A 13275-nucleotide genomic window follows, 5' to 3' on the forward strand; every position below is an offset into this window, starting at 1 on the left:
CAGGCAGTCACGGAGGGAACGGTCTTTGCGGAAGGCGGAAAGGGGTGGGGAGGGAAATATATCCCTCGTGGTGGGGTCTTTTTGGAGGTGGCGGAAATGTCGGCAGATGATTTGGTTTATGCGAAGGTTGGTAGGGTGGAAGGTGAGCTCCGGTTGCAAGGGAAGGTACCTTGGGGTTCAGGGGTGGTTGGTGAGGAGAGTGCGCAAACCAAGGATTGTTGATGGGAACAGTCCTTGCAGAAGGCAGAGAGGGGTGGAGAGGGGAAGATTTTTTTTGTGGGGGAGGGGTCTATTTGGAGTTGGCAGAAATGTTTAAGGGTGATGTGTTGGATGTGGAAACTGGAGGTGTGGTAGGTGATGACAAGGGGGGCTTTGTCTTTATTGCGTTGGGAAGAGGAGGGGGTTTAAGAGCAGTGGAACGGAAACCTGGGGTGATGCGCGGAGGGCTGTCTGGATGACAGAGGGAGGAAAAGCACGATGCTCAAAATAGGTGAGCACCCGGGATGCTCAAGAGGAAGGTCTTCTCACCTGAGCAAATGCAGCGGGTGAGTTGGGAAAATGGGATGAAGTTTTTGCAAGATACTGGGTGGGAGGTGGTGTAGTCCAGGTATTTATAGGAGTCTGTGGGTTGGTTGTAAACATCTGTTTGGAGACTGTTGCCAGAGACGGAGGTGGTGAGGTCCAGAAAGGGGAGGTAGGTGTCCAAGATGAACCAAGTGAATTTGAGGGTGGGTGGAAGTTGCAGGTGAAGTTGATGAACTGCTTCAGTTCAGCCCGGGTGCAGCGTCCTGCACCCATGCAGTCATCAATTTAACAGAAGAGGAGCTGGGGCCTCCTCCATTACTGCAAATTGGAGGGACACCACCTCATCTTCCGCCTGAGCAGTCTACAGCCTGGAGAACTCAACACTGAGTTCCCTTCCACCAACTGGATTCATTCCTCCCATTGACCTACCAGGTCGTACCTCTACCTGTCTTCACCTATCTCCACTATCCCGACTTGACTACCCTGTCCCCGCCGGCCCCTTTATCTGCAGTTCCCCATACACCCAATCCCAGACCTGAAGAAGGGTTACACCTGAAATGTTGACTTCTCCACTTCCTGATGCTGCCTGGCTTGCTGTGTTCTTCCAGCCTCCTGCCTGTCTATCTTCAACTCACTGCCCACATAAAATTTTATTATATGTGAATAATACCAAATTGCAGAAACCGTATTGAAATTATTTCTGTAACCTGTAGGCAGTTGTGTTTTGAATATCAAGACTTGGTGCACCTTGATGACACCATCCAAAATCAACTTTGACAAAAGAACCACAATAGTTACACAAAAATAAACAAATCTTGAGGTCATTCCATTTCGACCACACCTTCAGAACTCTCAGAAGGAATCTTCCATTGAAAGCAAGGTATACAGACAATCAGAAATCATTTCATCCAAGCCTTACATAGGCCTTTCAATGTCTGAACTTCAAGACAATTATAGCCAGTTACAGTTAGAATCAAGATACAAATCTGACTCTGATCTCTTTGCTAACTAAACCGACATGCTTTTTGCTTCCTCCTTCAAAATAACTTCTCTAAATATCAAATTCTCTCCTAATGGGAAAAAAATCTCTTAAGTCTATTGCCAGTTTATAACATTTCCTTTCTCAGTAAAAAGATCCTCCATTTAATAATATGTTCTACTTTGCATAAGCATCCATGATTTTCAATCATTAGTTTCTCAAAGATACACATTCTCAAAACTGACTGTCTAAAAACTCTGGAAATTCGACACATTTAGCATGCCATGCATCATCCTTCCAGTTAAAGTTAACCTACCTAGGCAATTCAGCAGAGTTGCAAATGGCAGTGGACTTATCATCTGATTGACCAGTTGTACACCAGACTAGTCCCACACACAAATTAAAAATTTGACCCCACCTGTATAACCCACTGTCCAAAGTCAGACAAAATAACCTTGCTTTCACATCCAGCTGATTTGAGAGGAACTTGCAGCATTCCTATTCATCTGACCTTGGAGGTGAATATTGTGCGTCATTTCCAGAATCTAATTCTTAACTGAAGGTTAAATAGCACACATTAACCATCAACATCTCAGTGAAAGCTCAGAAACCCAATGTATTTTTAGTTTGGTGTTTTATCTTGCAAGCTGAAACAAACTATTTCACGTTACTGAGCCAGAGGGAGCCATTTCTAAATCATGAACTACCCATTAGTTAATGCCTACCTATCGCAGTGGCCTAGATATCTAGTTAAATTTTAAAAAGCTAAAGGTTTACAGTGAAGAAATAACACAAACTAGGTCCAAATGACATTGAGAAATATTGTGTGCAATATACAACAGCAACTGAGACACTGACCATTATACATCAAATAATAGTTGACATCTATAAGTACTGACCATTGAGGTGAATGTAAAACAGTGAGAGAGATACTGACCATCCTAAGCTCTACATAAAACAGTGAGACAGATACTAACCATTTTGCTGCTGCAGGTTGACCTTCGCTGCTGTCTATCGACCGCCAAATGCTAGAAGACAGTCACATGACCGTACGACGTTAACCGCGCGTTGCGCCCTGGGCGATGTAGTCTTGTTTCCATTGAAATAACGCTAACATCCTGATAGCTTCGAGACGGTTGGACTACAATATCCATCATGCATCGCGCCGTACGGCCGTCTCTCACACTCAGTATCCCACCGCAAGGTGCACATCCGGTCATGGAGAGCAAACAGTGCCAATGCTCAATTGACCATCCCTATCACTTCCAAGGAGTAAAAGCAATTGGTGTTGGCATGAATTATTTATTATCTTTGTTATAATAGTACATGTGTGCTTCGCGAACGGCTGGCTGTCTTCACAAGGTGGTTATGATTTATATAACGGGCGGATGGATTGTAGACAGTCTAGGGAAAGGTGTGTTTCCGGCTGCCCCGGAAGGGATGATATAAGTGGTTGCTAAGAGACGGAGAGCAGTGCGGCTGTGTGAGGTAAAGATCTCCTGGATAAAGGGCTTGGTGTGATCTGGAGTGTGTATGTGTAGGTTGTGCAGGTCCTGCAAGCAGAGAGTTGTCAGAAATGGGTCCGGTATCTGCAGGGGGTCAAGGACAGCGGAGCCCGGGGAGGTGACCTTCCCCTTCCCCTTCTCCAGGAAGCAGTTAATACCGGTCTCAGGTCCTCAGGCATGTCGCCGCGACCCCGTGGGGAAGCTGGTCCCCTCGAGGTGGTGAAGAGCTTCTTCCTTCCCTCGATCACTGATCGCCTGGTCATGTACAAGGAGGATAGAATATCAATCGTGATCTGAAATTGTTGAACCCATTACTGAGTACAGGACATTAAGTGATTAATTGGAACCTGAAGTTCTGCCCATGATGTGCCCTCATGGTTTTCTCCCACTATATTCTTCATCCTCTTCAATTACCCTGAAGTAATTGTTTAATGCGTGGGTTTGTCTGGTTAGCACAATAGAGACATAACATCATAGAGATGTACAGCACGGAAACAGACCCTTCGATCCAAACCGTCCATGCCGACCAGATATCCCAACCCAATCTAGTCCCACCTGCCAGCACCCGGCCCATATCCTTCCAAACCCTTCCTATTCATATACCGATCCAAATGCCTCTTACATGTTGCAATTGTACCAGCCTCCACCACTTCCTCTGGCAGCTCATTCCATACATGTACCATCCTATGTATGAAAAAGTTGCCGCTTAGGTCTCTTTTACATCTTTCCCCTCTATGCCCTCTAGTTCGGACTCCTTGACCTTGGGGAAAAGACTTTGCCTATTTATCCTGTTCATGCCCGTCATAATTTTGTAAACCTCTATAAGGTCACCTCTCAGCCTCTGACGCTCCAGGGAAAACAGCCCCAGCCTGTTCAGCCTCTCCCTATAGCTCTAATATGAAACAATGTTTTTCACTATATCTCGATACATGTGATAATAATAAATCAAATCACAGTTTCCTCAAGAGAAAAGTCATTGCTGTGGAAATCATGATCAACACAGCCTTCCAACTTAATGCTGGGATTCTATGGGCTGGTAAACTCATTAGAAATCTGGCCACTTAATTCCCTAATGCACAAATTGATGTTTTAAAAGAATAAATTGAAGTCTTTAATTAGAAGTAGCTAAATTTTTTTGAAAGTCTTTGCTTCCTGTATTAAGCATTGAGAACTGGAACAATATTTGAAACTAGTGATAATTCAAACAGTAGCACTGATGTTGAAATACAATTATTCAGGGCTTTATTAGAATTGATGCACAGAACACACAGCCTGTAGTTTATTACAAATTTGAGTTTATATTCCAGCAGTTAATGAACAAAGCCTTGCCCTAACTCCTTAAATCATTCCCATAAATCACAGGGAAGAGTTTTGCAATTTTGTATATTTTGTAGTCATATTCTATTCAGTTATATTTTATTGTTTTTTTTTGAGGAGTGATATATAACAGTGAATGTTAAGTGATCCCACTTATTTGATATCTGATTGCCATGTCAGTTGAACAGGAGGAAGGGATGTTTTGTGAAGTAAAAAAAACAGAGATAACTGGAGAAATTCTAGAGGTCCAAACTTGGTCTAAAGAAGAGTTACTGGACCAAAAATATTGACCTTGCTTTCTGTCCACAGATGCTGCCAGACCTGCTGAATTTCTTCACCTATTTCTGTTTTTGTTTCAGATTTCAAGTATCCACAGTTCTTTGTTTAATATTCTATGTATTGTGGGATAGTTGGTAGCATCCTTACCTCGAGGCCAGAAGCTCCAAGTTCAAGTTCCCATCAGCACTTGCTAATTGTCTTTTGATAATGTCTGTTGAATATTTATTTTTAAATTACTGCTTTAGGTTTAAAAAGAAGTAAATTGAATCTGAAAGTAGACTGGAAGGATACTAAGCTATAATGTCCATGCACTATAATGATTCTGTTTAATCAAAGATATTGTGAAATTTTAAATGTTTAGATTTGATTGAACTTGTTTTCTTGTTTTGAAATTGGATCTGAAAATATGGATTTTACATACTTCTTTATACATAATAAGGCATCCTTTTTTAGAATGAAGTCTGGAGATTTTGTGTTCTGTTTAAAAGTTTAAAATAAAATGCATAGCATTTCTGATCTATTGTTTAGAAGAAATATTTTAATACATGCTAAAGATAGTTTGATTGGGTAATAAAGGATAGTGATATGGTTTTTACTATGCAAATAAAATCCAAATATAATTCTGTTCCATCTGACTTTATCCATGTTTTTATTTGTGTAAAAACTATTAATGGCAATACAAAATCTGTAATAAAATCAATAAGTTACAGATATTTATTGTACATTTTACTCTATTTTCTTAGTTTTCATAACAGGTGCTTTCAAAAGTTACAAAGGTTAACATATAGAGGGGGTTAAGAATATTTAATCATTCACAGTTATAGAGCATAGCCAATGAGCCTTTGTTAATTTTGTACTGTACATGTCACTGCAGGACTAAACAAAGTGATTATTTTTCTGGTGCTTGCAGGGTGAGCAAAATACAGGATTTAAAGATTTTCTTTCTTAAAAGATCAAACTGGTATATTTATAAAACAGAAATGCTACAAATACACATCAGCTCCATAATTTCAAAAGAGAAAAGATTAGTTAACGTAGAAATCCTTTGTTAGAACTGTATCAACATGTTTGGTACATTTAGTGTTGAATAGATATATATAGAAATATTGCAAGAACATTAAAATAACTTGACAACAATGTAGGACAGGAAGCCAATCGTTAAATTCCATCTTGACAATTAACAATGGAGCAGTATGTTGGTAGATTGAGTTGTGTATCTAGTTATGTTGTGCAAAGGCAAGGGAATAGTAACAAATCATTGAGATGAAAAATAAGCAATGAATTGTAGGATGATGTAGTGTTTGATGTTCTAGGCCTGAACTTTTTCTGTTTATCTTTTAACAGTTTTCAGTCTGGCCATTGAATTTTGACAATCTGTGTTTTGGCTAAACAATAGGAAAATCCTTTCAGTATTTTTTTGTCTTGAATGAATATGCAGTCTATCCATTTTTTTTTAGTTGGTTGATTACTGGATCGTTCCATTAATGGTCCAGAATAGCTGCAGGTAATCTTTCATCTCCTGGAGTTATGAAATCTTTGGGAAATAGGCACTTTGCTTGTTGCTTTTGACAAAGAAAAGTTGTTGGAATTTTCACCTAGTACCAATGTATGGAACCCTAAACACTGTTAGTAAAATAGAATTGTTACATAGTTCTCGGATAATGTAGGTTCTGGCAGCACGATTTGCTTATAACGTCGCTGAGGGAGTAAGAAACAATATTTTTGAGAATGCTTACCTCTGTTCACAATAGCACGATTGCAGCAGTGATCGTTTCATGCACTTTGTTCTGCGAATGCTCCAGTGTCCATGCTGAAGTCTCCGTGTTCTGCGCATGTGCTGCTGTCAGCTGCTGACAGAGCTGCTTTCTGTGAGAGATACTGTATAGAGAGCAGCTTCCTGTGAAAGGTACACTAATCCTAGATTATCCATTTTTTATTGAAAAAGATGGAGGGGCATAGTGTTATGGACCAGGCCAGATCCTTTCAAAATATTTTAAGAAGGTAGCTTAGACCGTAACTTTTTCTTATTTTAAAGGCAGATGTGGAGTAGATATTCCAGATGTGTTGCAGTTGGTCAAACCACTCTGCTTTAAGCAAAACAGAATTTATTTAAACACTACTGTTGAAATACGAACAAAAGAAAATGGAATTTAGAAGAACTTAACTATTGGAAGACTTAACTGACCCGATACAACAATTTAACTGAGGAACTGTTACAATCCAATAATGTCCCATAAACACATACCCCTTAGCAAAAAGGTAAATTGAAACACAGATTCTCACAGGCAGGAGGGAATAACATCCAAAGAGATTTCAGAGAGAAAATCAGTCAGGAAGCATTCACTGAAGCTTACAACCTTTCCAGGACTCTAGCATCTTGTGACTGCCACAGCTAAACCAAGTTAGAAAAAACCCATACTGGGAGAACTGGCCACTCTCCTGCCATTGTTAAACTAGACTCTTTCTAGACACCTTGGCACCTCTGCCTTTATGACCCCTCTTTATAAAAAAAAAACAAGGACAAAATAACCTTGTTAAAGTGACAGCATTGTCACAATAGTGACAAGAATGTTAACAAGAAGCATTCTGGTGATAAAATTGCGGGTGGTGAAAACAAAAGAAAGGCTGTCACACTGGAAGAGAAGCTAAATATTATAAAGTGTTTTGAGCTGAAGGAGACAATATGTGATATAGCTCTCTTAACAGGAATGAGGGAATCGTTCTTACACACCATAATGATCCTCTATCCCTGCATGAACAATATATTTTTAAATATACTGTGTTAAATTTACTTTTGTTTCATTGATAAATATGATTTGTGCCTTAATTCAGGCTGTGCTATACTTTGTTAGACTTTTGGGTGATCATGAGATTTTTTTGCTGGTCTGCCCCTAACCCCACTTTTCCCATAGGCCCCATTATTTCTATTAAGCAATTTTTCTATTAAGCGAAGTTTCGCTGGAATGCAACTACAGCGTTATAGGAGAACTACCTGTATTTATGTCATATTTCTACCTCACCACCTTACGAGCAGTACAGTGACTTGGTGGTTAGCACTGCTGCCTCACAGCACCAGGGACCCGGGTTCGATTCCAGCCTCGGGCGACTGTCAGTGTGGAGTTTGCACGTTCTCCCCGTGTCTCCATGGGCTTCCTCTGGGTGCTCCAGTTTCCTCCCACAATCATAAAGGTGTGCAGGTCAGGTGAATTGGCCATGCTAAATTGCCCATGGTGTTAGGTGCATTAGTCAGGGGTAAATGTGGGGAGTAGGTCGGTGTGGACTTGTTGGGCTGAAGAGCCTATTTCCATTCTGTAGGGAATCTAATCTTAGTGGCACAGTGATTAGACACAAGTTCACCGTTATAGGCACCCTACCTCTTCATTATGGATTGGATACTAGAATCGTAGCTTCAAGACATTGTTGACTCAAACACTACATCATCCTGCACTTCACTGCTCGTTTTCATCTCTATGCATTGTTACCATTCCCTTGTCTTTGTACAACACAAGTTCCAAGCAGACTAGGTATACAACTCAATCTACCAACATACTGCTCCATTGTTAATTGTCAAGAGGGAATTTACCTACTGGCTTCCTGCCATCACTGCTATTAAGTTATTATAATACTCTTGCAAAAGTTCATGAAGTCTCATGGTGTTAGGCCATCCACGGACGAGGAAACCTGCTGATTAGCATCGACATCTTCCACCCCACTGTCCCAACCGATAAATCAGTACTCTTCCATTTTTAAAAGTTAAAAATCACACAACACCAGGTTATAGTCCAACAGGTTTAATTGGAAGCACACTAGCTTTTGGAGCGTCGCTCCTTCATCAGGTGATAGTGGAGGACTCCATCTTAAAACACAGAATTTATAGCAAAAATTTACTCTGTAAAACTCTGTTAATTCACTTTTTAGATTAGAATCAATCTAAACAACATGGCACAGACAGAGAACACAGGGGGCCAACACCTTCAACATATTGTCTAGCTATCACCCAATGTTACAGCTAACCTGAGAATGCAACTTTTTTTAAAAAAAAGGTTTTGTGATTTATACATGAAAGAAGTGAAACTATCATGGTATTCAAACAGATGAAGACTTAACAGACAATCAATTTTTCAATGTATAATTTCAGTTACATCACACTGTAAATTTTTGCTATAAATTCTGTGTGTTAGGATTGAGTCCTCCACAATCACCTGATGAAGGAGCGACGCTCCGAAAGCTACTGTGCTTCCAATTAAACCTGTTGGATTATAACCTGGTGTTGTGTGATTTTTAACTTTGTACACCCCAGTCCAACACTGGCATCTCCAAATCATGACTTCCATTTTTAATACCATTTGGTACTGAGGCTGGTGAGGGCACAGGATGTACTCTGGGTTGGAGACTTTGATGTCAAGTAGAACATAAGAACTAGGAGCAGGAGTAGGCTGTCTGACCCTTCAAGCCCACACCGCCATTCAATAACGTCATGGCTAATCTTCTCCATGGTCTCAGCTCCCTTAATATCCCTTAATTCCTTTATTTTTCAAAAAAGTATCTGTTAACTTAAAAAGTGATTACTGAAATAGCATCAACTATTTCCCTGGGCAGGGAATTCCATAGGTTAACAACCCTCTGGGTGAAGAAGTTCTTCTCAGTTCAGTTCTAAACCTGCTTCCTCTAATCTTGAAGCCATGCCCTCTTGTCCTAGTTTCACCTACCAGTGGAAACATCCTATCTCTTTCTATTTTATCAATTCCCTTCATAATTTAATATGTTTCTATAAGATACCCCCACATTCTTCTGAATTCCAATGGACATAATCCCAGTCTACTCAGCCTGTCCTCATAAGCCAACCCCCTCAACTCTGGAATCAATCTAGTGAATTCCCCCCCCCCCCCCCCAGTGCCAGTACTTTTCTTTTGTTCAGTATGTTGAATGGCACTATCACTGTGCACTATCATTGGGATGGACTTGGAACAGATTTAAATTTAATTTTTAAGGATGTAACTAGTAGAGTTGAGAGTAGGGTTTACGTGGACTTCCAGAAGGCATTTGATAAGGTCCCACTAAGGGATTAGCATGTAAAATTAAAGTGCATGAGAATGGGGTTAATGTACTGACATAGTTACAGAATTGTTTGGCTATCAAGAAACGAAAAGTAGGAATAAACGGGTAGTTTTCCAAGTGGCAAGCAAGTGACTAGTGGAGTATCACAGGGATCAGCGCTTAGAGCACAGCTATTCACAATCTATATTAATGATTTTAATGAGGGAACTAAATAATATCCCCAAGTTTTCAGAAGACCATAGCTGGGTGGGAGGGTGAACTGCGAGGAGATTACGGAGATGATTCACTGTGATTTGAAGAAGTTGAGTGAGTGGGCAAAAGCATGACAGATGTGGTATAACGTGGATATATGTGAGTATATCCATTTTGGTAGCAAAAACAGGAAGGCAGATTGTTACCTGAATAACAGCAGGTTGGGAAAGGGAGAGGTGCAATGAGACCAGGATGCCCTTATATACTAGTTGCTGAAAGTAAACATGCAGGTGCAGCAGGAAATCAAGAAGACAATTGGTGTCTTGGCATTCAAAGAAACAAGGTTTGAGTACAGGAGCAGGCATGCCTTGCTGCACTTTGCAGGGCCTTGGTGAGACCCCCACCTGGAGTATTGTGTGCAGGTTTGGTCTCCATAGAGCCTAGAGGTCTAAAGCACATAAAAAGGCCCTTCAAGTCTGTGCCAAAGACAAGCCCCTAAGTATTTGAATCCAATTTTCTAGCTCTCAACCCATAGCCTTGTATACCTTGGCATCCTAATGCAAGTGTAAATAATACTTGAAGATTGAGGGCTTCTGCCTCTACCAGTCAGAAAGTTCCAGATTCCCACCACCCAATGGATGGAAAAAAAAAGCTTTCCTCACATCCCCTCTAAACCTTCCTGCCCTTTCTTGGTGTAGAGTGGGGAGAGGCACTTAATTCAAAACAAATCCAAATGACCTTTTATATCCAGCAAAGGACTGAAATTAATCAAACGTAATCCTCGCAGAAGTTGTGCATGAAAATTGTTATAACTCTCCAAACTTGTCTCTTCGTCATGCACAATTTTCCACTTTTATTTGTGATTACCTAGCTTAACAGTCTGAGGTATTGGGATGTAATTTTGAAAACTTTGTGTCTGTTCTTAAATCTTGCCTCCTTCATTTGAACAACACAATTGTATAACTCCAATCTGACTTTGAGTTTAATGATCAGTTGAGATTTGAAATAATACTGTGATATATTAAAACATTGGTAGCATGAATTTGCACAATAGTATTTTGTTTTGGAACCTATTTCCTGTCATTATAGCCATGGGATCTTTTATCTCTAAATGCCCCAGAATTTCATGTTGCAGTTGTATAAGACTCTGGTGCGGCCGCATCTGGAGTATTGTGTGCAGTTTTGAATCTTTTTCCACGTATGGAGTCAGCTATTACGAGGGGGCATAGCTTTAAATTAAGGGGGGGTAGGTATAGGACAGATGTTAGGGGTAGTTCTTTACTCAGCGAGTCGTGAGTTTCATGGAATGCCCTGCCAGTAGCAGTGGTGGACTCTCCGTCATTATGGGCATTTAAGTGAGCATTGGATAGGCATATGGAGGATAGTGGGCTAATGTAGGTTAGGTGGGCTTGGATCGGCGCAACATCGAGGGCCGAAGGGCCTGTACTGCGCTGTATTCTTCTATGTTCTATGTTCTAATTCTGGAAATGTCAGTGATGAAGCAGCCACAGGAGGGCAGCAAATCTCACCTTTTTAAAAAAATTAACAATGAAGAAGTCTGCTGGTCAGGTGTGGAAATTACAATTTGGTGAAAGTTGTGTCCAAATGAAGCCATCAATATTCCCTTGACAAAGTTTTGAATCAGCAGGGTACTCCTGAGATAATAGTTATACAGATGATTCACTATGTTGGTGGGACTGGAGTGTTGTGACATAGAATATTAGGTATTTGCATATTCCTGAAATTTCCCATATATTACTTTTCTATCACTGTCTGACTGTCTGATGCAATCCTAAACAGAGATAAGAGAAAGAAGAATTTAACAGAGGAAATCAGAAGCTAGATCAAATTGATCATAATTGTTCCTGTCTATTGTCCAGGTCCTGCTTGCTCGCTTGCCCTCTCTATTAGGTGCTATACAAATATGATTTTGAAATGAGTTGAACATAAAATAAGTTACTATCTGTAACAACTGTGCTAAGGTTTCTTAAATCTCTTGTATTTATGCAACCATTACAGGGCTTCATGGAAAATGGATAAATCCCTAATGAAAGACAGAATTGCATTTATCTAGTGCCTTTCATGACTAGAGGATGCCCTGTGGTCAGTAAAATATTTCTTGAAGTGTGTGTTGACACTTATTGTGATGAAGTGGTTCAGTATCTATTGTATGCTGAATGCTGAGAAACTCCATGATAATACAAACAACAAAGATTACAAATGGATCAATTCCATGCAATTAATGCAGTAGTGTAATAATGATAGTTTTCTCCTATATAAATGAGACTCCTCTGTAAGGATTAAACAGATTAATAAAAAGTTACTTTTATTAATGAAAAATCAAGTGCTGATCCATGTAATCCCATTTATAGCATTTGTCATTGAACTCTGCCAGCAGCTCGTTTTATGGTATCTGATACAAATGACTTTAGAAAGGCAAAAGTGTTGTTGGTAAGAGAGCTGTTCTGATGAAGAGTCACCGGACTGGAAATGCGAATTCTGCTGTCTGTCCACAGATGCTGCCAGACTTGAGTTTTACCAGCAATTTGTTTTTTTTGTTTCAGCTCTGTAGACAGAAAATGTCATTACAATTGAATAACAATTATGATTCAGTCCATTCAGCAGGATTTTTTAATTTGCCAATTATTAATTTTATTCTTTTATTCTCTTCCACATTGCATTGTGCCAATCATTTATCCATTTTGAAACCTATGACCGATTATTTCATATAAAACTTAAAGCTAGTAATTTTGGAAATAGCTCGTGCAATACCTTGATAAAATGTATGATTTGGAGATGCCAGTGTTGGACTGGGGTGTACAAAGTTAAAAATCACACAATACCAGATTATAGTCCAATAGGTTTAATTGGAAGCACACTAGCTTTCGGAGCGTTGCTCCTTCATCAGGTGATAGTGGAAAGCTCAATCCTAACACACAGAATTTACAGCAAACATTTAGTGTGATATAACTGAAATTATACATTGAAAAATTGATTGTCTGTTAAGTCTTTCATCTGTTTGAATACCATGATAGTTTCATTTCTTTCATGTGTAAATCACAAAACTTTTTTTTTAAAAAGTTGCATTCTCAGGTTAGCTGTTAACAATGGGTGATAGCTAGACAATATCATGGTATTCATCTGTTTGAATACCATGATAGTTTCATTTCTTTCATGTGTAAATCACAAAACTTTTTTTTTTAAAAAGTTGCATTCTCAGGTTAGCTGTTAACAATGGGTGATAGCTAGTTGAAGGTGTTGGCCCCCTGTGTTCTCTAGGTACAGCAAAGCAGTTCAGGCAGCATCCAAGGAGCAGCGAAATCGACATTTTGGGCAAAAGCCCTTCATCAGGAATAAAGGCAGTGAGCCTGAAGCGTGGAGAGATAAGCTAGAGGAGGGTGGGGGTGGGGAGAAAGTAGC

At 39.9% G+C, this 13275-nt stretch overlaps 2 protein-coding genes across 4 annotated transcripts in view; one reads left to right on the plus strand and one right to left on the minus strand.

Moving 5' to 3' along the window:
• Positions 1 to 2588, minus strand: part of LOC122553139 (malate dehydrogenase, cytoplasmic-like) — a 19667-nt gene extending 17079 nt beyond the window's left edge. The window contains exon 1 of the mRNA XM_043696715.1: positions 2482 to 2588. Coding sequence (XP_043552650.1) covers positions 2482 to 2484 — 3 coding nt within the window. The 5' untranslated portion in view covers positions 2485 to 2588. The remainder of the gene's footprint in view (positions 1 to 2481) is intronic.
• A 323-nt stretch (positions 2589 to 2911) lies between these two features.
• The window catches only part of LOC122553140 (WD repeat containing planar cell polarity effector), a 134053-nt gene continuing 123689 nt past the window's right edge, over positions 2912 to 13275 (plus strand). For 2 of the 3 annotated variants that reach the window (XM_043696719.1, XM_043696716.1), the window contains exon 1: positions 2912 to 2992. The gene's annotated coding sequence lies outside the window, so the exon portion shown is untranslated. The remainder of the gene's footprint in view (positions 2993 to 13275) is intronic. The other variant, XM_043696721.1, reaches the window with a different exon arrangement.

The sequence above is a fragment of the Chiloscyllium plagiosum genome, chromosome 9, assembly GCF_004010195.1.
Source record: "Chiloscyllium plagiosum isolate BGI_BamShark_2017 chromosome 9, ASM401019v2, whole genome shotgun sequence".
Classification (NCBI taxonomy): Eukaryota; Metazoa; Chordata; class Chondrichthyes; order Orectolobiformes; family Hemiscylliidae; genus Chiloscyllium; species Chiloscyllium plagiosum.